Here is a 25,584-nt window from a genome sequence, read left to right as displayed (position 1 = left end):
CATGTGGTGGGATCCTTGGGATGTCCTGGATGTCCTTGGTGGGATCCTTGGGATGTCCTGGATGTCCTTGGTGGGATCCTTGGGATGTCCTGGATGTCCTTGGATGGTCCTCGTGGGTCCAGCTCAGGGTGTTCCATGGTTCTGTGGTTCAGACTGGCCGGAGCTGAGCAGGTCTGGACTGAGGCCACTTCTCCCTGTTTCTGATGGATAACTCACACCTTGATTTCATGACTGGTTAATGCTCAGCACACAAGAGGAGGGTTTGCAGTGATGTTTGTTTCAGAGGGCTCTGGTGGGATTGCACAACTTGCAGGACTTCTCTCACCCCTGCCACGTGCTGGCTGCAGCAGAGTCCCTGGTGACCCAGTGTCTGTCACCATGCATGTGCAGCAGAAATCAATAACCCTCTGTTTTCCAGCAGCTGGATGCACTGATGACAAACCAGTCCGTGTGGTTTTTGGCAGTGATTTCTATGTTGTGTCTCATTGTGCAGAAGCATCGCAGCCATTTGGATTGACAAAGTCATCCAAAATGTTATGAATCCACATCTCCTGGTGAATTCATAGCTCTGAAACTGCTCTGCTAGGCCACGTCACTCCTCCTCCTCCTCCTCCTCCTCCTGATTTCCTGTTTTATCACACTTCCTTTTTCCCTTCCTTTCTCTGGGGGGCTGATGCATGTTCCTGGTGTCTGCTTGGGTCTCAGCTCTGTGCTCACTTGTCCAGGACTGCAGCACCTCCTGTGCTGGGGGAGTCACACCAGTCGAGGTCAGCACTCAAGCATGGCTGGAGTCAGCCTTTGCCTCAGCTCCTCACTCCGTTCCACTCTGGCAAGGGGGTAGAACATGATTTAGTACTTTGGTTTACCACTCCAGTGTAGGCAGAAAATCACTTTGAAGAACACCTAAATTTTAGGCCGAAGCCATCTGTGTGTTTGTATTTAGCACTGTACAACTCAACATCTCAAGAACTGAGTGCTTGCTTCATGGTAATTAAATAATTAGTTCACAATTTTGGGACAGCCGAGGTGTCTGTGCTCTGGGACACACAGGAAGCAGTTCCTTGCTGTAGATTTCTGTTTTGTTTTGGGGTTGGGCTTTTTGTTTGTTTTCTGCAATTGAAAGGGCCCCATTTAGAGCCCAGACAAAAGCATTTTCTGCTGTGGCCTTGGCACAGTTGTTTCCTGCATTTTCTTTGTTCCTGGGACTTTGCAGTTTGACAACGACCCTGACCCTTCACTTTCCAGTTCAGAATGACCAGAGTTAGGCAAAACAGCATCTGATACTGTGGAATGTGAACGGAAAAGTAATGAGAGTTAAGTTCTAGGCTTGGAGACCCCAGGGGAAGGATGTTGTCTGAGGAGGTGAATCAAAACAGGGGTGAGTGTGTTCCCACCAACAATTCTGCTGCTTTAACCTCTGGTTTGGCCAATGTGGAAAACAGATCTTCCTGTGAAAGCCTGTGCTGTTGATATGTGATTGGAAAGAGCATGTTCAGTGCCATGTGCTTTTCCCTAAGCAGCTAGATTTTCTTTCTGCTTCCACACAGACACGTCTTCCGCCTCCGAGGACGAGGGCTCGCTCAGGCGCCAAGCTGCTCTCTCTGCTGCATTGCACCAGAGCTTACAGAATGCTGAGTCTTGGATCAACCGATCTGTTCAGGGGTCATCCACATCCTCATCAGCATCCTCTACACTTTCCCATGGAGAAGGCAAAGGGACCAGTGGGTCACTAGCTGATGTATTTGCCAATACTCGAATAGGTAGGAGCTGGGTACCAACAGAACAATCGCTTCGAGCGCAGACTGTGTTGATAAAGGCGGAGCTGTCCCTTGCGGAAGGGAAATTCAGAGCAAGAGTTTAGCTGCTGTTGATGGCACTTGCTAGGATTGGTTGGAGTTGCACCCTCACGTTGTTGTTTTCCTGAAGAATTCCAGAAGGTTGAGGTGGTTGTACAAGGGAGAGTGGGGAGCAGAAGCTTCTGGAAGCAGGGAAGACTCCAGGGACAGTGTGGACAGAGCAGGAGGCACAACTCTGTGTCGTGTGTTGCTTTATGTCTCCAGCTCTTGGGAGCTCCCGTGGGTACAAAGCTGCCCAGTGCAAGTGGCTTTTTCATCTGTGTCCTGACCAGCCCCTTAGGGGTGTCTGTGCCTGTGGAGTGGGGAAATGCTGTGTTCAACATCCTCATTTTGCTCTGAGCCCCCATGGTTTATTGTTTGCGTTAGATCAGGGAAGAAAAGGAACCAACTCCAGCTCTGTGTGTGAACAAATGAGCCTGTCATTAAAAAACAAGGTTAGAGGAGTAAAGCTTTAGCCCAGCTCTTCGTGGCTGTCTGAGGAATAACCAGAGCATCCAGGTACTGAGGAGATGGAGCAAAATCTACAGATCTGGATACCCCGGGCTCAGTTTTCTGAGGCTCTGAGGTGCTCCTTGCTGCTGATGCTTCTGTATGAAATGGCCAAGTTTGTTTTTGCTCTGTGTATGTTTGTCCTTTTTAGCTGCTGGTGAGGAAATTCCTGCACCGTAGGACATTGTCTGTATTTCATGTGCTCTCTGCTTCTGCTTAACTGGGTTGGGGCAAGCAGTGCTTAGAAGTGCTGGTGATTTTATCTTTCACTTATTTATCTTTTTATCGCTGTTATTTTTGTTTGTTTATTTGCTGGGATGCAAATTGTTTCCTGAAATGGAAAACTGAGGAGATTGCCCATAAAATGTAGTCAATATAATTAATGTCTTTGAAGCAGAGAGGCTGTTTTTAATTGGAGCATGCAGAAGGCCACATTACCTTTTACAATGAATTAAGGTAACACAGCTTTTTACCTCCAGAATATCCACTGTCTAATCTAATTAGTGTCTTATGCAAAATAGAAGCTTTGGATCTTTGTCAGGATTCTATTTGCCACATTCTTACCTTGTTAACACCTGGTTTAAATGAAAAGAACTCTCACATACACAATTCTGTACATCTCTCTCTTGAGAGCAATAAAAAGTCCTGCAGATGTTTGGATTGTACAAATCCATGTCCTTTCCAGTGATTTTAGAAGTTCAGTGCATGAGAAATATTCCTTGCCACTGTGTCTCCAAAGGAATGCAGAAATGAGGGTTTTTTCTCCTTAGAAAAAGGGAAATCAGCACAGAATCAACCACAAAACCCTGTCAGTGGGAATTCTTTGGGATTTGACTTCACACTATCTGTAAAACCCAAGCCATGGTTTCAGATTGTTGGGTTTTTCCTTTGTAAGCAACAGTTGCTGGTGCTGTTAAGCCAGAATAGAATATTCTTGCCCTATCATGACTGAACCTGCTGGGTTGTGTAGAGAAACCCCACATTAGCAAAATCCCTCGTTCAAGAGGCAGTTCATGGGAGAACTCCTGCAGGATGCAGTTGCAGCCTTGGCTGAAAGGCAGGACAGTGCCTTGCAGCTTGAAGCAGAAGTAAGACCCAGCTCATGCTATTCACTGGATTTGTTCTGTGGCTGCTGGACCAGCTCTGTAACCACCCAGCTGGAAGGGATTGAAACCCAACACAAATTTTGCTGATCTGCTTTGGTCAAATTCCCACATGTTTTGTTTTCGAAAGCCCTCACTCACAAAAAAGCTAAATAGTAGAATTCTAGCAAGAGAGATCAGTGCATAGGTGAGGGAGGGATTTGTTCTGGACTTTGGATGTTTCAGAGCTCATGTGAATCACAAACTTTAAAAGAATTATTTATTTTTTTACAGTACTGAATGTCAAGAGATTGAGCTTCAAGGTTAGAAACCAAGAACAGGAATTCTGTTTTGCTGAAGCACTTTCCTGACATGGACACAACCTTGTGCCTTTGGTTTTTGGTTTCCAGAGCAGATGCTGTGCCTCTCCTAGAGCTGCTGAACCTTTAGGAATCAGTGTGTTTAGCATTAATGAGGGTTCCCATACATCCAACCATTCAATCCTTAGGATTATTGGGAACAGGTGACTGACACTGAAATAATAAAAGGTGTATTTAGCAGCTTTCTTCTTTTTCTAGAAAGTTTCTCAGTCCCTCCAGATGTCACAGCAACTACCTCCACCCCCTCACCACGGCCAGCAGCCATCGACCTCCCTCCCTCTGGGATTGTCAAGGGGATGCACAAGGGATCCAACCGCTCCAGTCTCATGGACACTGCCGATGGTACGGAGCCCTCGGGCAGCCAGCGCTGCCAGCAGGGCCCAGAGAGGCCTTAAATCACATCAGTTGTTCTCCCAGCTCTGGGTGAGCTCAGAATTCACAGAATCGCTGTGAATCACAGAAGAGCCCTCCCAGTCATGGAGTCCAGCCCAGCCCCAGCACCTCAGCTCAACCCTGGCCCCCAGTGCCACATGCAGGCTTTGGGAAACACCCCAGGGATGGTGACTGCACCACCTCCCCGGGCAGCCATTCCAGAGCTTTATCTCCATTTCTGTAAAAACTTTTCCCTGCTATCCAACCTGTATTGCCCTTGGTGCAGCTTGAGGCTGTGTGCTCTGGTTGTGTCAGAGCTGCCTGGAGAAAGAGCCCAGCCCCACCTGACTCCAAGCACCTTTCAGGGAGTTGTACAGAGTGATGAGGGCACCTCTGAGTCTCCTTTTCTCCAGGCTAAACACCCCCAGCTCCCTCAGCTGTTACCTCATTTACCTCTTCACAAAATCAGAATGGTTTTGGTTTTGCATTAAGGTGTTACTGTGCTGCACTTGTGGTGTTGGCATTCTGGAGGAATTCCTTCATGGATGGGGTGGTCAGGCTTTGGAGGTGCCCAGGGAGGTGGTGGAGCCCCAAACTCCTGCAGGTGAGTGGGAAGGACTGGACATGGGCACTCATTGCTCTTTCCCTCCAGGTGTTCCTGTGAGCAGCAGAGTCTCCACAAAAATTCAGCAGTTGCTGAACACCTTGAAAAGACCTAAAAGACCACCCCTGAAAGAATTCTTTGTGGATGATTTTGAAGAAATTGTGGAAGGTAATAGCACAAATAGTGATTTTATGCACATCTGTTACAACTGGACACTCTGGGAGTTGAGTTCTTTTTGCTGTTGCTCTCAAGGTTGGCTCAGATTCACTGTTTGCAGCAGCCTCCATGAGCAGTCTGACACAAAACCAGTGTTTGAAGTAATTCACTGTTCTGCTGAGTGAATTACTTAAAAAAAATTAAATAGATTTTAAAACCCCTTTCATTTACTACTTTTTTTTAATTTCCCAAAGGGGATTGTCCTCACTGGTAATTTTATTCCAGCATTATTTTTAAGTAAAGTTTTCTTTTCTGCAGTTCTGTGTTCTTTTCCTTACTGATGTGTTGAACACCTTTGAACAACATCCTGTGAGAAGCCTCTGTTCATGATCTCTTGTTCTGTGCAAGACTTCCCAGGAAAAGGGATGGAATGGCTTTTTAAATGCTTTTCCTCATTCCTTTAGGTTTATTTTCAGTTTATTCAAGCTGAACTGTCAGGCGATACACGGGCAAGGACGGGGAATATTATTTTACTTGGATTATATTAGAAATACCAACAGATTCTGGAAATAACATGGAATTTTCTCAGTTCCCCAGCCTGACCCCAACCAGCCCAAGCCCGAGGGCCGGCAGATGACCCCGGTGAAGGGGGAGCCCCTGGGAGTGGTCTGTAACTGGCCTCCTGCCCTGGAAGCAGCTCTGCAGCGCTGGGGAACCACTCAGGCCAAGTGTCCCTGCCTGACAGCCCTGGATGTGACAGGAAAACCAGTTTATACCCTCACATACGGTGAGTCGAGCCTCCCCTGCCCTCCCCTGCCCAGCTGCTGCCAGAGAGCAGCACAGGGCTCCCGGGTTCACCGGGGTTGTGAAAACCTTCCTGGGCTTTGCCGGGGTTGTGCACAGAGCAGTGAAAGTGTGGGTGGTAAAAAAAGCCAAGGTGGGAGCTGTTCCTGCTTGATCCAGAGCTCTGCAAGTCTCTGTTCTCTGCCTTCCAGGCAAGCTGTGGAGCAGGAGTCTCAAGCTGGCCTACACCCTGCTTAATAAACTGGGGACCAAAAACGAACCTGTGTTAAAACCTGGAGACAGGGTAAGGACTTTGGGACTCTCTGGAGTAAAACCAGGGCTTTGGGGGCTGGAACTTTCCACTGACTCCACAGTGAGGCTCTGACCCCAGGGACAAGGCTGCCTGGGACAGAAATTGCTGTGATTTTTCAGGGGTCCTGGCTCCCCTGTGAGCAGCTCCTTGTGTCCTGGCTGTGTGTGAGCCTTCACATGCCTGGGGACTGTGTGAGGGGCTCAGACACATTCCACGCATTCTGTGTGAGGAAGAGTGAGAAATAACACCAAGTTTTCCTAGCTTCGGTCACTCTAGATGTGGATTTTGAAATGTTCACTTGTGGGTTGCAGGTAGCCCTTGTGTATCCCAACAACGACCCCGTGATGTTCATGGTGGCATTTTATGGCTGTCTCCTGGCTGAGGTGATCCCAGTGCCTATAGAGGTACCTCTTACCAGAAAGGTAACGTTGATGGAACTTGGAGGAGTGATGTGGGATGGAAACCGAGTCAGGCCATAGCCTCTGACAGCATTTCACAGCCTCCAGCTGCTGCCTGGGCAGCTCTGTACCAACGAGGACTTTCGGGAGCTTGGCATTTAAAAATGGAAAAACATATTGATCAGAGCTGTGCTGAGCAGCTGGAGATGGTCAATTCTCCTAAATGATGCAGCCTCCACTTCCTTACTGCAAATAATTTATACAGAACAGAACAGAGTGTGGATCTACCCCCTGGTTGATGGGAGAGGACTCAGTCCAGCCTTGCTGAGCTCTGCCAGGCTCTGATTTTGCTGGACATGGAGCTGCTCAGTGTTCCTGAAGACACTGAGGTCCTTTTTGTAAATTATTTGCCCAGCAAAGTGTTTTCTTTACCCTTACCAGAATTTTTGCACTGTTGCCATGTTACTGCTGTGTCAAGAGCTGTGTGAAACAATGGGATTTCATAAGAGTAACAAAAACAATGGGGTCATGGCAAACACTATGGCAGGAGAGGTGGCAGTGAGCTGGGAGCTGGTCTGACAGGTGGCAGTGAGCTCAGGAATACTCAGGGACTCACAGAGCTTTGATTTCATTCTCTGCACTGTGACAGACTGCTATAGCAACCAAATGCAAAATTAAAACTTCTCCAGTCTTTGCCCAATCAGTTTCTGAGTGAGCCTCCTCATTTTATCATTGTGCAACAGAAATTGGCTCCAGGGGATGGAGAGGTCTCGTTATCCCAGTGTAATTACATGTTTGGCTTTTTTTGCCTCTCAATTCCTCTTTGCAGCATCTGGGCTTCCTTTGATGCCAGGAGATGGGGTGAGCTCCATGCCTGGGTGCTGGGCAGGAGCTCTGTTTTCCCCTGCATTTCACATCCAGTGCATTCTGATCTTGCCAGTGCCATGTTTCATGGGGTCACAGCATGGTTTGAGTTGGAAGGGACCTTAGGGACCATCCAGTTCCATCCTTTGCCATGGGCAGGGACACCTTCCAGTGGCCCAAGTCCTTCCAGTTGTGATTCTGTGATCCTGTGTGGAAATGGGTTGTTTTCTTCTTTTCCTTGCCATTCCTGCCCCCAGTCCCCAAAGCATTGTCAAGCCTTGGGTTTCAGTAAGGGAAAGCTGCCTTTTGCCATCTTTGAGCAGGAGTGACTTCTCCCCTCTTCCCTCAGGATGCTGGTGGGCAGCAGATTGGTTTCCTGCTGGGGAGCTGTGGCATTGCTCTGGCCCTCACCACTGAGGTGTGTCTGAAAGGGCTCCCAAAAACCCAGAATGGAGAAATTGTGCAGTTTAAAGGTGAGCTGGTTACAGATTGGCTTTTGATTGTACTTCTGCTGCAGCTGAACCACCTGAAAGGAGCTGTCAGGGCTCTGAAGGCACTTGGAGGGTAAAGGGGCAACTCCTGATCCCATCAGCAAAACGTGTAGGATTTGTTTGTGGTGTCTGACACAGCTGCTCTGCTCTTGTGGGGCTCACAAGGAGCCACCCCCCAACCAGGCTTGTGCTCAGGTCCCTTCAGTGGCATTTGGCAGGTTCCAAGGCAGTTTTATTCACAAGCTTTATTTAGGAATGCTGCAGGGATCTTCCCTGAGGAGAGGAAGTACCTGGTTGCCCACTGAACTCCCTGATGAGAAATGAGAGGAACCTTCTGGCTGGTGGCTGGGCTTGGCTTGGAATTTAGCTTGTGTAACTGAACTTGGACAAATGATGGGGTTTAGTGTATTCTTGCAGAATATAAATCCCTCAATAAATAAACTGATATTAATGTACCGTTTAATTTTGTTTCCAGGTTGGCCCAGACTCAAATGGGTTGTGACAGATTCAAAATATCTCTCCAAATCTCCCAAGGACTGGCAGCCCAACATCTCAGCAGCAGGAACTGAGCCAGCATATATTGAGGTAAGTGCTGAATGGGGAATAGAAAGTACCTTCTGTGAGCTGAATTTAATGTTCTAATCACCAGAGGGAGAATAGTTTCACCTCACTCCCTTCAAATTCCCATTTCCCTGCCCCTGAAACAAGCCTTTCACTGGGGACATCCTGCTGTGAAGCTCATTTTGGGTTTGAATCCCTCTGTGGCCTTGAGCACTGCTTGGAATAAGTTGGAGAATTGTTTTTGTTCCAAGAAAGTGAGGGATGGAGACAGCTGAGCTCTGAGGTGGTGCTTGATAACCCCATTTCTGCCAGTGCTTGAGCCAGCAGCACTGGAATTCTCTGTTCTTGCAGTAATGCTGATTTTTGTTCCTATGCCAGAAGGTAACTTGTAGGGATTGTGTTGGTTTCCTCAGCTTTTATTGAGACAGGGCAATTGAGAGGTGTTTTAAAAGATTTTATTCTATTATCAGTCTTGATGAGTAGCAAGACACAAGGAATGTAAACCTCAGTGCCATTCTGTCAGAAGCCAACTTGTTTTCTGGTTACAATACCTTATAAATTACAGTAACCTTTTTCAGCTTAAATGCTGCTGTTACTTCTAACACCAATCACCTCTGTTTTTTCCTACCTGGTCCTGCTACAATGCATCTTTCTCAGTTTGAATTCTCGAAAATTATGTAAGCTTTCTATCAAATTTTAAAAATTCCTTACAAATCCATTTCCCACGGGATTGCAGCAGTTTCAGTGGTGGTTTAGCCAGTCTGAAACACAGATTGGTTTTTCAGTTTGTTACAGGGGCAGGAAGAGATGTTGTGAGCAGCAGTGACACTGAAATAAACCCAACATTCATTTTTTCTCCCATCTCCATGGAGATTTTCCATGTGTGCCACCACAACCACCATCTCCTCAGGTCTAAGCTTTCACACAGGGAGAAAACTTTTTATTTCCACGTGGATTCTGTGATTTAACCTCCTTAATTTCTCTCCTCCTGAACTCCCTTTGACCTCTGTCCTCGCAGTACAAGACCAGCAAGGAGGGCAGTGTCATGGGTGTCACCGTGTCCCGTGTGGCCATGCTGGCTCACTGCCAGGCCTTGTCCCAGGCCTGCAACTACTCTGAAGGTGGGTGAGGGCACAGAGCATCAAAGGTTGACAGCGTTGAGTGGTTGCCTCTCACATCTTCAGCAGCTGCCTCTGAGTAACCAATATTTACTTCCAAAAATAAAAATAAAATTTGGAAGTGTAGATTAATTCTGCCCCCCCCCCCCAAAAAGTAAAAATTAGCTGTGGTGTTTTTCCATCCAAAATGGCATCGTTTTCACTGCCATGATGAAGAGGAATAAAAAGGGGGATTTATATAATTTCTGTGAATTTACTGAGTGTGTTTTGATGCACCAAAAGAGGAACAAATGAATGAAAAATGGAGCATCTTCCACCAAGCTGGAGTCCCCTCTCACTGCACTGATGGCCCATAGAAATATCTTTCATTGCTGATATTGTGTAAATACCAAAGTTTCTGGGGCAGGGGCTGTTCTGGTCCTGTGAGGGTTTTTGGGAAAGCCAGAAATGGAGGTTGGAAGGTGCTGGTGGTAATCCAGAGGGTTTTGCTGTGGGTTGTGGTTTATTCTGGTCTGCCTTGTAAATCTAAGCTAATCCCTACATCCATGAGTGAAACTATTTATAGAGCTGTAGCTCACACAGGTTTAAAATGCAAAGTTTGCCTTTAGAATCCATCACTTGAGCTCCCATCACTGCTGAGCTCCCCTTCCCTGCCCTGCTCCAGACCCTTCCTGTCCTGCTGATGCACATCCCAGGCTGGAATGTGATTTCCAGCTGGCAGCTGGATTTCCAAGTGTGATTTCCTTGCAGCTCTCTGGATGTGTTCCTGCTCAGGCATGGACGTGCAGTTGTTACTGTGCAATCACACAGGGCCCTGGGCTGCCCCTGGAGCAGGGCAGGGATCCTTGTGCAGATTCCAGAATTAGTGATGGGCACAGCTGTGCTGGCACGTTGCACTGACAGCCTCACCTTTCTTTTCCCAGGTGAAACCATAGTGAATGTGTTGGATTTTAAGAAGGATGCAGGGCTGTGGCACGGCATTCTAACGGTGAGTCGCTTCCAGAGCTCTCTGCAATGACAGATTCATGATTACATGGGATAGTCGGAAAAATTTCTTCCCTGTGAGGGTGAGCAGGCCCTGGCAAAGGGTGCCCAGAGAAGCTGGGATCCCTGCAAGTGCCCAAGGCCAGGTTGGATGGGGCTTGGAGCACCCTGGGACAGTGGAAGGTGTCCCTGCCATGGCAGGGTGGCACTGGATGAGCTTTAAGGTCCCTCCCAACCCAAACCATTCCAGAATTTCTTGATTCTGTGGTAACAGTAGCATTTGAGTCCATGGCTGGGAACATTACCTGTTAAAACAACCATTTCTCTTCCTGCCAAATCTCCAGTTCTCTGGGGGAGCAACAGAATCGTCCTGACTAAACCTCTGTGAACTCCTGAAGTTGATGAGCTCTGGGGGTGACTCTTATTTCTAATAACTCAATGAAAGCTTTGGGATCCCTTTCCTAACAATCTTTCTCCTGATTTTCAGAATGTAATGAACAAGCTGCACACTATCAGCGTGCCCTATTCTGTGATGAAAACCTGTCCTCTCTCATGGGTGCAGAGGGTTCACGCCCACAAAGGTAACTTGGGGGGATCCACAACTTCAGCTTGGAGTTCTCAGGATCCAGGAGTGAGGGGCATTAAAATCTCAAATGCCTTAAGCCCTTCTTGCTCCTCCATGACAAATCTCAGGGGCCAAGAGTTTCACTAATACCCAAAGGTAGTTGATTTTTATTTTGCAGTGTTAGATATGATTTTCTAGATGCAGTGATTTTCTAGATCCTCAGGCAGGGCTGGAGCTCATGTCTGTAGCACTCAGAGGGAGATTTTAAGCCCCCAGTCGTGTGCATACTTGTAAAACTCCTTGCATTGGTGACCTGCCAGAGGTTGGAAGAGGAATGTGACAGCTTGGGAGGACAGGGGACTTTGCCATTTATTTCTGTGCACAAAGTCCTGATGCCATGTCAGTGGTGGGGAGCACAATGGGGATCTCGTGACTTGGAGCCAGTTTCTTTTATGAAACCAAGGAAATGGCAGAGTGCAGCAGGAGCCCTTGGTCCCTGGCCTCCCTGAGGGCTTCCAGAGAGTGATAATGATTTATGGCCTTTGGAGGAGGAGCTGTGATGGTGACAGACCCTGGCTCAGGTGGTGGCAGTGCCACAGCAGATGCCATTCTGTGCTGGCTTTGCTGTTACTGCAGCCTCAGTTATTTAAGGCTTCCTTGCTTAGCTGAGAATTCCCTCATTTGGGGGTCTCACACCGTGTGAGTTCTACAAAAATAACTCTTGGAAAGCTTTGATTTTTGCCCTGAGGTGGTGTTTTTGTGTTGTTTGCAGCAAAAGTCGCTCTGGTGAAGTGTCGGGACTTGCACTGGGCCATGATGGCGCACCGGGACCAAAGAGACGTGAGCCTGAGCTCGCTGCGCATGCTGATCGTCACCGACGGCGCCAACCCCTGTGAGTGGCCCAGCCTCCCTGCAGGCCCTGGCAGCAGGAGCAGCTCCCTTGGAGCTCTCCTCTGGGGCACAGCTCTGCCTGCTGCTGCCTGGGCACAGGACAAGGGCGTTCCGAGGTTTTTGTGTTGCCATCCTTTGGGCTGTGAGGGATCCTGCAAAGCAGGAAAAGGGACAGTTGAAGGGGGAGCAGTGTTTATAAAATCAGGGAATTGTTCAGGCTGGAGAAGACCTTTAAGACCATCAAGTGTAGCTCTTCACCAGCACCATGTTCACCACTAAACCCTGTCCCTAAGTCCCCCACATCCACATGTCCTTTAAATCCCTGCAGGGATTGTGATTCCACCTGGGCAGAATCCACTGTCTGAATGTCCAGTCTGGGCTTGTTCCAATGCCTGACCATCCTTGGAGTGAGGAGATTTTCCTTCCTGTCCAACCTAAACCTCCCTAGCCCAACTTCTTGTGCTTCCTCCTGCAGTTTCCCAAATCCTCCTCCTGACCCTTCCTGTAGATGGGCATGAAATCAATATCTGTGAAGTCCTAATGGCATCTTTTCTTTCTTCCTAGGGTCTGTTTCCTCCTGTGATGCCTTCCTGAGCTTGTTTCAGAGCCATGGGCTCAAACCAGAGGCCATTTGTCCCTGTGCCACCTCCCCCGAAGCGATGACCGTTGCAATCCGGAGGTAACAGATTGAGTCAGCCAGCCTGGGCTTTCTTCACACTTGGGGTTGGTCAGAGTTGATTTAAGCATGTAATAAACTCCTCTGACATTTACTCTGTGTGCTCAGGTACTCAAGTTGCTGAGCTTTAAACCTCCCTCCTGAGATCCGAGTGATTTCTGAGGTGTGTGACAGCTCAGCAGTGCCTGAGCTCTGCTCTTCCTCCTCCTGATTTCCACAGCTGGGGAGGTGTTCTGAATCTGAGATGAGATTTGAGATCATTTGGATACTCTCATACTCTGTTTCTGTCCATTGCTGCCTTCTGTAAGAGACAGGGGTGGGAGCTGGGGTTTGCCATGGGGTGAGATAAGGAGCTGGCAGAGGAGCTGCAGTGCCCAGGAACACAATTCCTTAGAGACTGAAAATTTGGGTGGGGATCCTTACTGCCAGCACAGTTTGAAATGATTCTGCAAAGCAGAGACACTGAACACACCTCTTTCTGTTGCTGTGCCATCTCCATCTGAGTCTAACACCAGGCTGGGGGCCTGATTGAGTGCATTTGTTCATTTTGTGTCCTTCCCAGGCCTGGAGTCCCCGGGGCCCCTCTGCCAGGCAGAGCCATCCTGTCCATGAACGGGCTGAGCTTCGGTGTCATTCGGGTCAACACCGAGGATAAAAACTCTGCTCTCACTGTCCAGGACGTCGGGCACGTGATGCCAGGAGGTAAAAGCAGGCAGGAGATTGATGGGAGATGTTTTTGGGGATGTTCTAGGAGCAGAATGGGTCAATGTTCTCTCCCACATCAGCCTCAGTGTGGGAGAGGTGGGGCAGTGCCAGACTCAGTCATTCCTGTCACGATTTTTAAACGTGTCAGTTCTCACACAGGGCAACATTTGGGAGCTGTTTTTAACAAAGCCTGATTTGTCCTAGGCATGATGTGTATAGTGAAACCAGATGGGCCACCCCAGCTCTGTAAAACAGATGAGATTGGTGAAATCTGTGTGAGCTCCAGAGCAGGAGGAATGATGTACTATGGGCTGGCAGGGGTGACAAAGAATACTTTCGAGGTATGTCTAGCAGAATGCATCTTTCCTGCCCCATTTTCTGTGTCAAACTGGTGCTCTTGTACAACCCCTTGGGTTTGTAACTGAAGTGTTAATGCTGTATTTTATAAACATGCACTAGAAATCTCCTTGCAGTTAGAGATACTCACAGTCCCCTCCATAAACATCTCCCACCCTGGCTGTAGTGAGGGTTCCCTGCCCTTCTCCTCTTCCCTTCACTCACGTTAAGTGAAATTCTTGGGGTGGTTTTCCTCCACGATTTTGGGGTGGTTTGGGAAGGTTTTTCTCTCCTCAGGCCTCCAATGTCCTCCCTTGTGTTGCAGGTGATCCCTGTGAACTCCTCTGGCTCTCCAGTGGGGGAAGTGCCCTTCGTGCGCTCCGGCTTGCTGGGATTTGTCGGACCCGTACGTGAGGCAGCTCAGAGCCTGCACTGCTCTGGCCCTTCAGCGTTTCAAAGAAAAGCTTTTGGGGAGGGGGGATGTGTGAGAAGAGCTCGCTGTGAGCTCCTCACAGTTGCCCCCTTGTCTTGCAGGGCAGTTTGGTGTTTGTGGTTGGGAAAATGGACGGGTTGCTGACCGTGAGTGGGAGAAGGCACAACGCCGACGACATCGTGGCCACGGGACTGGCCGTGGAGTCAATAAAAACAGTTTACAGAGGAAGGTCAGCACAAGAAACCCCATCACCTGCTGCATGTAACACAGCAAAGCACAAGCTTTAGTACTTTCTTGGATTTCTCTTTGGTAGCTCAGTTAAAGTAAATGTATTTTTGATTTATGTAGTAACTGCCCTGATCCTGCCCAACACAGATCTTTTTCCCACTGTCCAGCCTGGCTTTTCATCAAGTCTGTGCTTCAGGGAAAGCAATCAAGTAACAAGATAAGTCAGGCACATGGAGAAATTAATTCTCTTGTCTCTGCTGACTGGTGCAGCAAAGAAGAGTTTCATTAATGTCCAAAGATATTTGATTTTTATTTAGCAGTTGTGCATACAATTTTCTAGATCTTCAAGCAGGGCTGGAGCTCATATCTCCGAGACTTAGTGAGAGATTTTAAACCATCCTGTAGGTGCCTTTAAATCTCCTTTCATTTGGGCTTTGCCAGAAGTTGGAACAAGAATGTGACAGCAGGTTGGGAGAACGGGGGACTGTGCCATATGGAAATTCCATCAGAAAGTGGAATTAACCCCTTAAATACTCCCCAGCCTTTCCTTTTGAGTCAATGTTAATTGTCTGATGCTTTTTCTCTTGTTTTTGCCCCATGGTTATTTTAACAAGTGTGAATTCTGTGAACAAGCCCTGTCTTTAATCTCTCCTTGGCCTCCTGTTTCTGAGGAGTGAAGCTGGAGTGTGGCTCTGCCCTTTTCCTTAGGATTGCTGTGTTCTCCGTGTCTGTGTTCTATGACGAGAGGATCGTGGTGGTGGCAGAGCAGAGGCCAGATGCATCTGAGGAGGACAGTTTCCAGTGGATGAGTCGGGTGCTGCAGGTACAGCCAGGAGAAATCCTGCAGCTTTTGGGGTGTGGGCAGAGCAGAGGCCACCAAGGGCCCCAGTGGAGTTGCCACAAGCTTGGCCATCCCTCTTGGCACAAGGTGTTTGTGCAGGGTCACAAGCTGTGTCCAGGCTGTTCTGTTGTGTCCTGAGGGAGCTGGAGTGACAGGACAAGAGGAATGGCTTCAAAATGAAATAAGAGGAATTTAGGTTAAATTTTGGGAAGGAATTCCTTGACCAGTCTGGGATTCCATGAGTCCCAGAGAGCAGAGGGGCTCTGGCAGTCTCCTCTCAGAACCGCAGAGCAGATCTCTGCTCAAGCTTTGGAGTTCTGCTTTTAGTCTGGATCATGTGGAGCTCAGAGTTTGGCTTCAAAGCCACCCTTTTCTTTGGAGATGCATTTTCAGCAGGGACCAAGTGGGCAGGGAAAGGCCAGAACAGCTGAATGAGTGTGGTCCTAAAAGAATGAGTAGCAAGTAGTTCCTTTGAGGGCTGCCTGCACTGCATGTGTGCCATTCCAGGAATGACATTCAGGGAGTGAAGTGTGCAAGCTGGGGTGGAAAACCAGGGAAGTACCTGGTGCTCTGAATAATGGCTCAGATGCCTGAATGCTGAGGCGGGCAGGAGGGAACAGAGTGTGATGGTTCAGAGGAGACAGATGGATGCAATCCCGAGATCAGAACCGTGTGATTCATCAGGCAGCCGTGGGTATTTTGGGATTTTGGTCATGAAGGATTTAAAAATGGATTTGGTGTCTATGAAATGGGCTGTAAAGACAGGGGTGTAGCCAACACTTCAGGCTCACTGCAGGACTCGCTGGTGGCACAGAGGTCAAGTGGGATGTCAGTGACTGACTCACAAGCCCAGGGATTTGTCTTGCAGTGTGTCAGTGCCTCAGCAGCAGCAGGCTGTGCCCAGCAGTGCCAGGAATGCCAGTGACCATCTCTCCTTTCTCTAGGCCATTGACAGCATTCACCAAGTGGGTGTTTACTGCCTTGCTCTCGTGCCAGCCAACACATTGCCAAAAACTCCGCTGGGGGGGATCCACATCTCCCAAACCAAACAGCACTTTCTGGAGGGCTCTCTGCACCCCTGCAACATCCTCATGTGCCCACACACTTGTGTGACAAACTTGCCAAAGCCCAGGCAGAAACAGCCAGGTAACCTGAACCTCTTTTGTTTGGTGGTGTTGAACTGGGGCTCAGTGCTCAGCCCCAGGGACCTGGGTGATGTCTCCTCCCTGTCCCACGTGCTGGGGACCAGGGCCTGTCTTGTGCTCCACGGCTGGGGCTTGTTCCAGGCCTCTCTTTGCGTGTGTTAGTCAGGAATTTTAATTCCCACCTTTGAACTCACTGGGATTCTCCCTCCTGGTGAATAGGCACCAGCAATGCCTGCTGAACTCCATCAGTGAGGCTCATTCCCAGGAGCACTGGGATCCTGCAGGGACTCTGTGCCTTTGCTCTGCTCCTTCCCAAAGTGCTGCTGTCTCTCCACAGGTGTGGGCCCTGCCTCTGTGATGGTGGGGAACCTGGTTGCTGGGAAGAGAATCGCTCAAGCCTCTGGGAGAGATCTGGGTCAAATAGAAGACAATGATTTAGTTAAAAAGGTAAATCAGTGTTTGTGACAACTGGAGAATGGGAAGGAGCTTTCCCTCCTGTGTGCAGAGCAGCAGTGGGGAGCACTGAAGGAGAAGCTGGTGTTGAATTCCTTCCTGTCTCTTCCAGCACCAGTTCCTGACAGAAGTGTTGCAGTGGAGAGCTCAAGCGACTCCTGACCACCCACTCTTCCTTTTATTGAATGCCAAGGTACAGTCAGTGCTGGGTTGTTGGGTTTTAAGGTCCATGTGCTATCCAGTGCTGGTTAGAGAGTCTTTAAAATGTTTGGCCCTCTGCAGTGCCTCTCTTTAACCTCTGTATCAGATTTTGCCCATAGATTTGTAACTTAAAACTTGACCCTTTGACCCTCTAGGTCCCTTCAGCAAATGGCTCTCATGGTTTGACACTTCATTTTAAAACTGAGCGTGTTTGTAGGTCCCACTGGTTCCTGTATCAGTTAATGGTGTATCCCTTGGTGCCACCATCCCTATCAATGGTGTTGAGTATATTCTGGCAAGGTTCTGGTGCAAGAAGACCTGAACTGACTCCCTGGAAGGTAGAATTTTCTAGAGCAGATCTAACTCCATCTCTGCCCTTCGGTACTGTAGTGGATGAGTGGCTCACTGGGCGCCAGCAGCCTTTAGGTAGAGATAACTCTTAGCTGTAGCCTCCTGCTAGCCAGCAAGCTTGGGTTTATCTCAGAGCAGCCAGTTTGTGTTGTGCCAGCCCCTGTTCAGAGCATTTTTGTCTCCTTTCAAGGGAACCACTGTGTGCACGGCCACCTGCCTGCAGCTGCACAAAAAGGCTGAGAGAATCGCATCAGTGCTGTGTGACAAAGGCCATCTCAATGCAGGAGACAATGTGGTGCTTCTTTATCCTCCTGGTGAGTGAGTCCCACTGGGGAAACACAGCCTGGCCTTGCTTTGGGATCTGGAAATACAGGAAGGGCACTCAGTGCTAGTGAGAGGAGCTCACTGGTGTGTCCTGACTGCCTTTGGAGTCATTTGATGTTCTTTTCCTCTATGATGGAGATGCTTTCCTATGTGGTTCCTTCATTGTCCCCATTCCCTATCCCAAGCTTTCTCAGTTTCCTTGTGCTGCCCTTGCTGCTGGGCTGCTGATGTTGCCCACGTGTGCTGTGGGAGGAGCAGCAGTGCCCTGCTGTGCCCAGGGGTGTAGTAAACCCCATAGATTTAGGAAAAGCACCATGGAGAATATGAACAATAGGAATGCTGAAACAGCAAAAGAAAATTCCTGTTTCCCTGTCCTCCGCCCTTAACCTATCTCTGTAACCCTATAAGGCAATGTCATGTTAACCCCTTACCATTGGTCAAGCTTGGATCCTTTCCAACCCTATAAAAGAAGCATACTGTACCCCATTAGGGGAGAAAGAAGAAGAGCAGAGACCCTTCACGGACCTCCCCAAATAAAGCCATCTTCGTGGAACAGCCTGCGCCTTCTCCTTCTCCTCTCTCTCCGTCTGCTGCAGCCTCCAGCCCAGGGCACCACTACCTAGCAAGCAGAGCTGAAATCCTGAGAGCTTGCAATCACTGTAGAGCTGATAATCACCATGCTTGCTAGATGGTAGCCCTGTGGCCTTGGCATGAGCGAGCCCCGGGCACCCGGTCCCTACCCAGGGACTGAGCCCCTGAGCCCCATTGCTCTGCTTTATGATAACCCCAAAGAGAGGTTATTGCAGGGGCCCCTCCCCAGTGTCCCCTGTGCTGTCCCTGCAGGCATCGAGCTCATCACGGCCTTCTACGGCTGCCTGTACTCGGGCTGTGTCCCCGTCACCGTGCGCCCACCGCACGCCCAGAGCCTGGTGGCAACGCTGCCCACAGTGAGGATGATCGTGGAGGTGAGTGCAGCCTGGGCTCCAGGGGTGACACAGTCAACAGAGCTTGTGGTGGCTGTGTGAGAGGGATTGAGGCACGTCTTGGAGCTGAGGGACAGTGTTCTCCTTCATAAAATGTCAGAGAGAGAACCCCCTCCTCACACACAGAGTGCAGGTGCTTTCTGAGAACACCAACGTGGTGTTGCCACCCAGAATTTCACCTTGACACTCCTTAATGCTGGGGAAGTCCACATCCTGCAGTTAAGTCACTTCCCAAGCCCAGTGACCAGGGGACAGCATGGGGAAGAAAGCTGGATCTTGCTGTGACACCTTCTCCCCTGCTCTAGAGGTTCTGCCAGGGTCTGTGCAGGCTGGGCTGCACTGGGGGTTTGGTGAAGGAGAAGCAGAGCAGAGTGTGCAAAAGGCAGAGAAAAGAATTCAGGTCTGCTGAAAGAAGCTGGCTGTAGATGATAAAATAGTCCCTACACATCAGCTCTTGCAGAGGCAGTGCTGCTGGGACGTGCTCCTGCCTCCTTGTTTCAGTGAGTGTTCCCCTTTGCAGGTCAGCAAAGCCGCCTGCATCCTCACAACCCAGACCTTGATGAGGCTGCTCAAGTCCAGAGAGGCAGCTGGTGCTGTGGATGTGAAAACCTGGCCAACCATCATTGACACGGGTGAGCTCCCTGGCCAAGAGGCTCCTTGAAGTCCTGTGGAGGGGTGGCTGGTGACTTCCAAAGGGACTGTCCCACATTTCATTGAATGGCTCTTGAAAATTTGTTTGAATATGCATAAAAGCCATCCAAAATGTGCCCTTGTTCACTGAGAACTCCTCTGTATTGAGCTGTGCATGGGAAATGATTACAGTGATTTCTGGAGACAGCTTTAGTCTGCTTAAGACAAGGACAAATTGGTATTTTCTCCCTTTTCCTGAGAATAAATAATTTTCTATGTGGGAGCTTTGGCAAGAGTTTTGCCATACACTAGCCTGTCTTTTCTGGAAAGAGATTTAATGGAAGGCTTTATCTTCCATCTCTGGTGTTTTGAATTGGTGTCCTCCTTTCAAATACCAGTCAAGTAACCCAAATTAACCCATTTCTTTCTCTCTTGCACAGATGACTTGCCCAGGAAGAGGCTGGCCCAGATCTATAAGCCACCTACACCTGAAATGTTGGCATATCTAGATTTTAGTGTTTCCACAACAGGCATGCTCACAGGAGTAAAGGTATAGTAACGGGTTAGGAGATGGGCATTTGTGTCTTGTATTGCCTGCCCCTCTGAGCCACCTCCCTTTGACCTCCACCTCCAAGCTGTAGCTTAAACAAAGACCCTGATTTTCTTCTAACAAAGCTGTGGGCTTCAGTTCACTGAGCTCTGCTGAGGAGGGCAACAGGTCTGCACAGTGGAGCCAGGAATTCTGCTGCTGCTTCCCCCTGGGGAGAGCAGCAGAGCTCTGAGCTCCACCAAGAGCAGCAGAGGGATGCAGTCAGAAAAAAAGAGGATAAGATACTGAAAAGGAAAGTCTTAGACTGTTGTTAGGGCTCATGTGGGTTTGGAGTTGGAATCACAGGACAGTCAGGGTTGGGAGGGACCTCTGGAGGTTCCCTCATCCAGGGCAGGGTCAGACAGAGCAGGTGGCACAGGAACACGCCCAGGTGGGTTTGGAATGTCTGCAGAGAGGAAGATTCCAAACCCACCCTGGGCAGCTGTTCCTGTGCTGCCACCTCCATGGAAAGTTCTGGCTCATGTTGAGGTGGAACTCAAACAACTGCAGCTTCAAGTTTAGCTGTTGGTGTCACTGTTGGTGTCACTGTTGGTGTCACTGTTGGTGTCACTGTTGGTGCCAGGGCTCTGCAGTCTCTGCTGTGGGAGCTCAGGAACCAAACCATGGCCTTGCCTGGCCACCAGCTCTCCATGAGCTGCCTTTGCTGTCTCTGGGGGACCCTGGCTGCTGTCCTGGCCCCAGCAGTGTCCCCCTGTGTTGCAGATGTCCCACGCTGCAGTCAGTGGCCTGTGCAGGGCCATCAAGCTCCAGTGTGAGCTCTACTCCTCGCGGCAGATTGCCATTTGTCTGGACCCCTACTGCGGGCTGGGATTTGTGCTCTGGTGCCTTTGCAGGTAGGACTTCCTGGGGACAGGGGCAAATTAACTCTTGGATGGTTGGAAGTGGGAAATGGGTGAAATTACAGACGTGTTGACATTACAGAATGGCTTAATTTACAGTAAGGGGGGAATTTGTCTTGGAGCTGACAACAACATGTTCCCTTTTGCTGCAGATTAGCAAGATGTTATCCCATCTTGATTATGTGTGTTTGTGCTGCCAAATATTCCTGGCTTCAGAATGTTTCTCTTCCCTTTCTTCCTTGATTACATGTTGCAATAAGGGAGGTTTTGTTCTCTGTGGGGTTGAGCCAGTTCTCTTCCTTCACTGTCAGTGTGTGTTTGTGTGTGGATAAATTGTTATTCTTGTACAGTAAGTTGCATTTTTAAAATGTTGCTGCTCCAGTTTGCCTCAGCTGCAGTCCCACAACCTGCCTTTGGACTAGCAGGAATGTAAAATGTGCAGATACAGTAAATATTAATTTAAAGACAGCTACAAGCTTCACTAAAATGTTTTCTCCCTTAATGTTCTTCACAGTGTGTATTCTGGACATCAGTCAATTTTAATTCCTCCTATGGAGCTGGAATCCAATCTTTTTCTCTGGTTATCTACTGTCAGCCAGTATAAAATAAGGGACACTTTCTGTTCCTATTCAGTCATGGAACTGTGTACAAAGGGACTTGGAAACCAAGTTGAAATGTTAAAGGTAAGAAACATTTCCTGAGTGTTATGTCACGTAAATTAAGGAAACTGGGAGTAAAGCAAAGTGATATAATTGTTAAACACAGATTTTCCTGTTGCACAAATCTCCCTGGGAGAGGAGAGGACTGGGGAGGAGCAGGGGCTGTGGCAGTGCAGGGAGCACCTGTCAGGGAATGCCAGGGCAGCCCTGAGCAGGGAGGATCCATCCCAGCGCTGCTCTGCAGCAGATTCCTTATGTAACAGTCTGCAGTGGAGGCTCACACCAGCACATGATGGAAAGCACATGTCAGGAGAGCTGCTCAATGGAGGTGTGTTCTCCTTGGAGATGAGAGAAGGGAAAAAATAGCTCCATGCCATGCCTGAGGTGGTTTTTTCCCTGGGATTTCCTGGATTGTGGCTCTGTGAGATCAAGGCTCAGCCTTGTTCTCTGGCTGGCACAGAGCTCTGCAGGTGCCTGGGCTGTGTCACCAGGTGAGCAGCACACAGGAGCTCCTGCCTGCTGCTGGTCAGAGCATTCACCATAGAAGTAATAATGGATTCAGGTGCCAGTGTTGTTGAAGAGTCCATGCAATCCCAGTGGATGACTTTATTCTGCTTGGGTTTGGTTTCCATCTGTATAAGCAGTGACTCAGAGGTGTAATCTCAGCTGAGCAGCTGTGCTGACGGCTGGGGCAGAGGAGGGAGCACTGTCAGTCCATGTCTTGCTCTGGCTGCATTTCCAGGCTCTGGTCAGGCACAATTCATAATTGCAAACAGAATCAGAGAGAGGGAGAGTAGCTCGGAACACAGGGACTGAGTTTGTCCTGCATTTCCTGGGTGATTTCACGGGCTAAGAAGCAAAGATAACCTGTTGAGAGGGGCCAGGTGAGCAGCTGCAGCCTTTGCCTGGTGTTTGTGTGCAGGCCCGAGGCATTAACCTGTCCTGTGTCCGGACCTGCGTGGTGGTGGCGGAGGAGCGGCCGCGCGTGTCCCTCACTCATTCCTTCTCCAAGCTCTTCAAGGACATCGGGCTCTCGTCCCGGGCTGTCAGCACCACCTTTGGCTCACGGGTCAATGTGGCCATCTGTTTACAGGTGAGGCTTCCCAGGGCCCCTGCTTGTCACTGGCACCAGGTTCCAGGTGCCAGGAGTGTGGGTTGTGTTCCACACTCCCCATCTGTGCACATTTCTGAAGCCCAACATCTGCCCTGGAGAGAACAGCTGGCACAAGATTTCAGCAGCTTCTCTCATTTTCAGCTGCCAAATCGTATCACAGATGCTCAAAACAAGTGAAACATGAATCTGAGCTGTTTATTCCCACATAAACAGTGCCTGGTTGCTCCAGGCTGAGAGGGCTGTGGTGTCTCCCCCCTCCCCAAGGCTCCTTCCCCACACAGGTGTTCCAGAAAGTCACCAGCTTACTCAAGGGTGCATCTGCAGAGGTGGGGGAATAGGAGTAGGAATTCTGCTGCAAGAAACCTCTGGAAATGTTTCTGGGCTCAGGCAGAAGTTCCCCTGATTGCTCTAAATACATCAATGTTTTTAAATATTAACTCCTCAGGGAACATCAGGGCCAGACCCCACCACGGTGTATGTAGACCTGAAATCCTTGAGACATGACAGGTACTGTAAGTTCACTTAAACCAATTTATGAACTGTATAAAACCCTGCAGTGGTGCTGAGTTTCCACACCACTCCAGACACTTCAGCTCTGTTTTCTCCCCTGACAATGTTTTTTTTCTTGAACTTCAGAGTCCGTCTGGTGGAACGAGGAGCTCCACAGAGCCTGCTGCTCTCTGAGTCTGGGAAGGTAAATCCGTGTGTCCCCACCTCCCACTGCCTTTGCAGCTGGGAAGGACAGTCCTGTGCCATGGGAGGGGGTGGCACTTGGTTACACTGTCCCCCTGGATTTGATTATAAGGAATTACCCATTGGTTTAGAAGTGTGTTTTGCTGGAGCTGTTGGGAGAATTGGTCTATTTTGCAGTAAATTAACCATATCAGGAGTGTGGGTTCTGGTATTCTTGAAATCAGGCTGTAGTTGGGATTTACTGTAGCTCTTACTCCCTCATAGCTTAACAGAAAGAAGTTTTCCTGTAGTTTTTTAGCTGAATTCTTCAAAATCAAGGTCAGAATATCTTACCTGTGTGACCTTGGAGCCGTGGGATACATCCTTACCCTGATCTTGCCTTGCTGTACCTGTCCTGCCTGTTTTATCCCTGTTTGTGATGTCCACGGGTGCAATCTTACCTTGATTGAACAGCCTGTGTGTTTTATTATGCTGAAGATAATCCAACAAGAATTGCACATTTCCTTCTTGTGCTCTTCAGATTCTGCCTGGGGTCAAAGTGGTCATTGTCAATCCAGAGACCAAAGGGCCTCTGGGAGATTCTCACCTTGGAGAGGTAAGTGCAGGTTTTGCTCCTTGGGGACCTTTTCCTGCTGCTCCTTGGGCTTTTCTCTGCTGGGGGACACTTTAGAGCTGTGATACAGGCCTTTGTAAAAGATGAATTCTTGCTGTAGCGTTCAGAATTTGGGTATTGTTTCACTGTCAGGTTTAAAGAAAACCCACTTGAAAAGAAGCTTGTTTCACTCTAAATCTTGCAAATGGGCTTCCAAATAGTATAATTTACATTTGGCTTTCCTTTCTTTGGTTACACACCGGTATATTGATCTGTGTTGATGGATTATTACCCAGTTTTGGACTTGACGTGTTAAAAATCCACAATTTATTTACTCAGTGAACCCTCAGTTACAGTTACTGCCAGACTACATCTCAAGGTGCATTTTTAAGGTTCTGCAGGTTATTTGGAAGTTCAAGCTGAATTTTTCTGATCTGAAAAACCGCAGATAAAACCAGAACCTTCTTGTTGCGGTTCCTTTACCCCCTCCACTGGGCAGGTGCTCCGTGTGGGCATTCCTGGGGGGATCTGACCCTTTCCCCCCTCCCTGCCCTGCACAGATCTGGGTGAACAGCCCCCACACGGCCAGCGGCTACTACACCATCTACGACAATGAGACCCTGCAGGCCGACCACTTCAACACCCGCCTGAGCTTCGGCGACGCCGCGCAGACGCTCTGGGCGCGCACGGGGTACCTGGGCTTCGTGCGGCGCACCGAGCTCACGGCGGCCAGTGGAGGTGGGGCTGGGGCTGGGACAGCCTGGGGATTTCTATGGGAGGGCACAGCTGGCAGGGGTACAGGGACAGCCTGGGCATCCCATGGGAGGGCACAGCTGGCAGGGACACGGGGTACCTGGGCTTCGTGCGGCGCACCGAGCTCACGGCGGCCAGTGGAGGTGGGGCTGGGGCTGGGACAGCCTGGGGATTTCTATAGGAGGGCACAGCTGGCAGGGACACAGGGTACCTGGGCATTCTATGGGAGGGCACAGCTGGCAGGGACACAGGGTACCTGGGCTTTGTGCCGCGCACCGAGCTCACAGCAGCCAGTGGAGGTGGGGCTGGGGCAGGGGCAGCCTGGGCATTTCTATAGGAGGGCACAGCTGGCAGGGACATGGGGTACCTGGGCATTCTATGGGAGGGCACAGCTGGCAGGGACATGGGGTACCTGGGCTTCGTGCGGCGCACCGAGCTCACGGCGGCCAGTGGAGGTGGGGCTGGGGCTGGGGCATGGCCAGGGACAGCCTGGGCATTTCTATAGGAGGGCACAGCTGGCAGGGACATGGGGTACCTGGGCTTCGTGCGGCGCACCGAGCTCACGGCGGCCAGCGGAGGTGGGGCTGGGGCTGGGACAGCCTGGGCATTTCTATGGGAGGGCACAGCTGGCAGGGACCCAGGGTACCTGGGCATTTCTATAGGAGGGCACAGCTGGCAGGGACACAGGCAGCCTGGGCATTTCTGATGGAAAGCAGAAATTGGAGCAGCCTGGGACAGTGGAAGTGTGGGACTGGATGGGCTTTAAGGTCCCTTCCAATGCAAACCATTCTGGGATTCTTAGGTTATACAAGAGATAATTTTTCTGTACAAAATCCCATTTATTCCCCTCCTGTCCCGTGTCCCCAGAGCGCCACGATGCCCTGTACGTTGTGGGAGCCCTGGATGAGACCCTGGAGCTGCGGGGGCTGCGCTACCACCCCATCGACATCGAGACCTCGGTGTCCCGAACCCACAGGAGCATTGCTGAATGGTAAAACACCCCTGAGCAGGGGAGCCATCCCAGCCCAGCTGAAATGCAGCAGTTTAGGCAAAGATGCAGGGTTTTAGCTGAAAAAAAAAAAGTAGGGAAATTCAGGGGTTTTTGTGCTGC

The 25,584-nt window shown here is 49.6% G+C and overlaps 1 protein-coding gene across 3 annotated transcripts in view; it reads left to right on the top strand.

Annotated features, from left to right (window-relative positions):
• DIP2B (disco interacting protein 2 homolog B) overlaps nucleotides 1–25,584 on the top strand; it is a 60,974-nt gene that overhangs the window by 31,597 nt on the left and 3,793 nt on the right. Inside the window, exons 5-37 of one of the 3 annotated variants that reach the window (XM_071418901.1) lie at nucleotides 1,548–1,760; nucleotides 4,006–4,149; nucleotides 4,832–4,951; nucleotides 5,529–5,726; nucleotides 5,935–6,026; nucleotides 6,347–6,439; nucleotides 7,647–7,770; nucleotides 8,264–8,373; nucleotides 9,368–9,470; nucleotides 10,391–10,455; nucleotides 10,939–11,032; nucleotides 11,789–11,908; nucleotides 12,472–12,586; nucleotides 13,146–13,285; nucleotides 13,493–13,629; nucleotides 13,950–14,030; nucleotides 14,159–14,286; nucleotides 14,994–15,108; nucleotides 16,071–16,272; nucleotides 16,609–16,718; nucleotides 16,837–16,917; nucleotides 17,467–17,590; nucleotides 18,444–18,565; nucleotides 19,104–19,215; nucleotides 19,654–19,763; nucleotides 20,526–20,656; nucleotides 21,177–21,345; nucleotides 22,244–22,414; nucleotides 22,881–22,942; nucleotides 23,072–23,129; nucleotides 23,649–23,723; nucleotides 24,281–24,458; nucleotides 25,341–25,464. In XM_071418901.1, the coding sequence (XP_071275002.1) occupies nucleotides 1,548–1,760; nucleotides 4,006–4,149; nucleotides 4,832–4,951; nucleotides 5,529–5,726; nucleotides 5,935–6,026; nucleotides 6,347–6,439; nucleotides 7,647–7,770; nucleotides 8,264–8,373; nucleotides 9,368–9,470; nucleotides 10,391–10,455; nucleotides 10,939–11,032; nucleotides 11,789–11,908; nucleotides 12,472–12,586; nucleotides 13,146–13,285; nucleotides 13,493–13,629; nucleotides 13,950–14,030; nucleotides 14,159–14,286; nucleotides 14,994–15,108; nucleotides 16,071–16,272; nucleotides 16,609–16,718; nucleotides 16,837–16,917; nucleotides 17,467–17,590; nucleotides 18,444–18,565; nucleotides 19,104–19,215; nucleotides 19,654–19,763; nucleotides 20,526–20,656; nucleotides 21,177–21,345; nucleotides 22,244–22,414; nucleotides 22,881–22,942; nucleotides 23,072–23,129; nucleotides 23,649–23,723; nucleotides 24,281–24,458; nucleotides 25,341–25,464 (4,021 nt within the window). Of the gene's footprint in view, nucleotides 1–1,547; nucleotides 1,761–4,005; nucleotides 4,150–4,831; nucleotides 4,952–5,528; nucleotides 5,727–5,934; nucleotides 6,027–6,346; nucleotides 6,458–7,646; nucleotides 7,771–8,263; nucleotides 8,374–9,367; nucleotides 9,471–10,390; nucleotides 10,456–10,938; nucleotides 11,033–11,788; nucleotides 11,909–12,471; nucleotides 12,587–13,145; nucleotides 13,286–13,492; nucleotides 13,630–13,949; nucleotides 14,031–14,158; nucleotides 14,287–14,993; nucleotides 15,109–16,070; nucleotides 16,273–16,608; nucleotides 16,719–16,836; nucleotides 16,918–17,466; nucleotides 17,591–18,443; nucleotides 18,566–19,103; nucleotides 19,216–19,653; nucleotides 19,764–20,525; nucleotides 20,657–21,176; nucleotides 21,346–22,243; nucleotides 22,415–22,880; nucleotides 22,943–23,071; nucleotides 23,130–23,648; nucleotides 23,724–24,280; nucleotides 24,459–25,340; nucleotides 25,465–25,584 lie in introns of all 3 variants that reach the window. The other 2 variants (XM_071418900.1, XM_071418902.1) reach the window with 2 other exon arrangements.

This window comes from Agelaius tricolor, unplaced genomic scaffold (assembly GCF_023055355.1).
Source record: "Agelaius tricolor isolate 1412-34295 unplaced genomic scaffold, bAgeTri1.0.p SCAF_96, whole genome shotgun sequence".
NCBI lineage: Eukaryota > Metazoa > Chordata > Aves > Passeriformes > Icteridae > Agelaius > Agelaius tricolor.
This window is presented reverse-complemented; position numbering and strand designations above follow the sequence as displayed.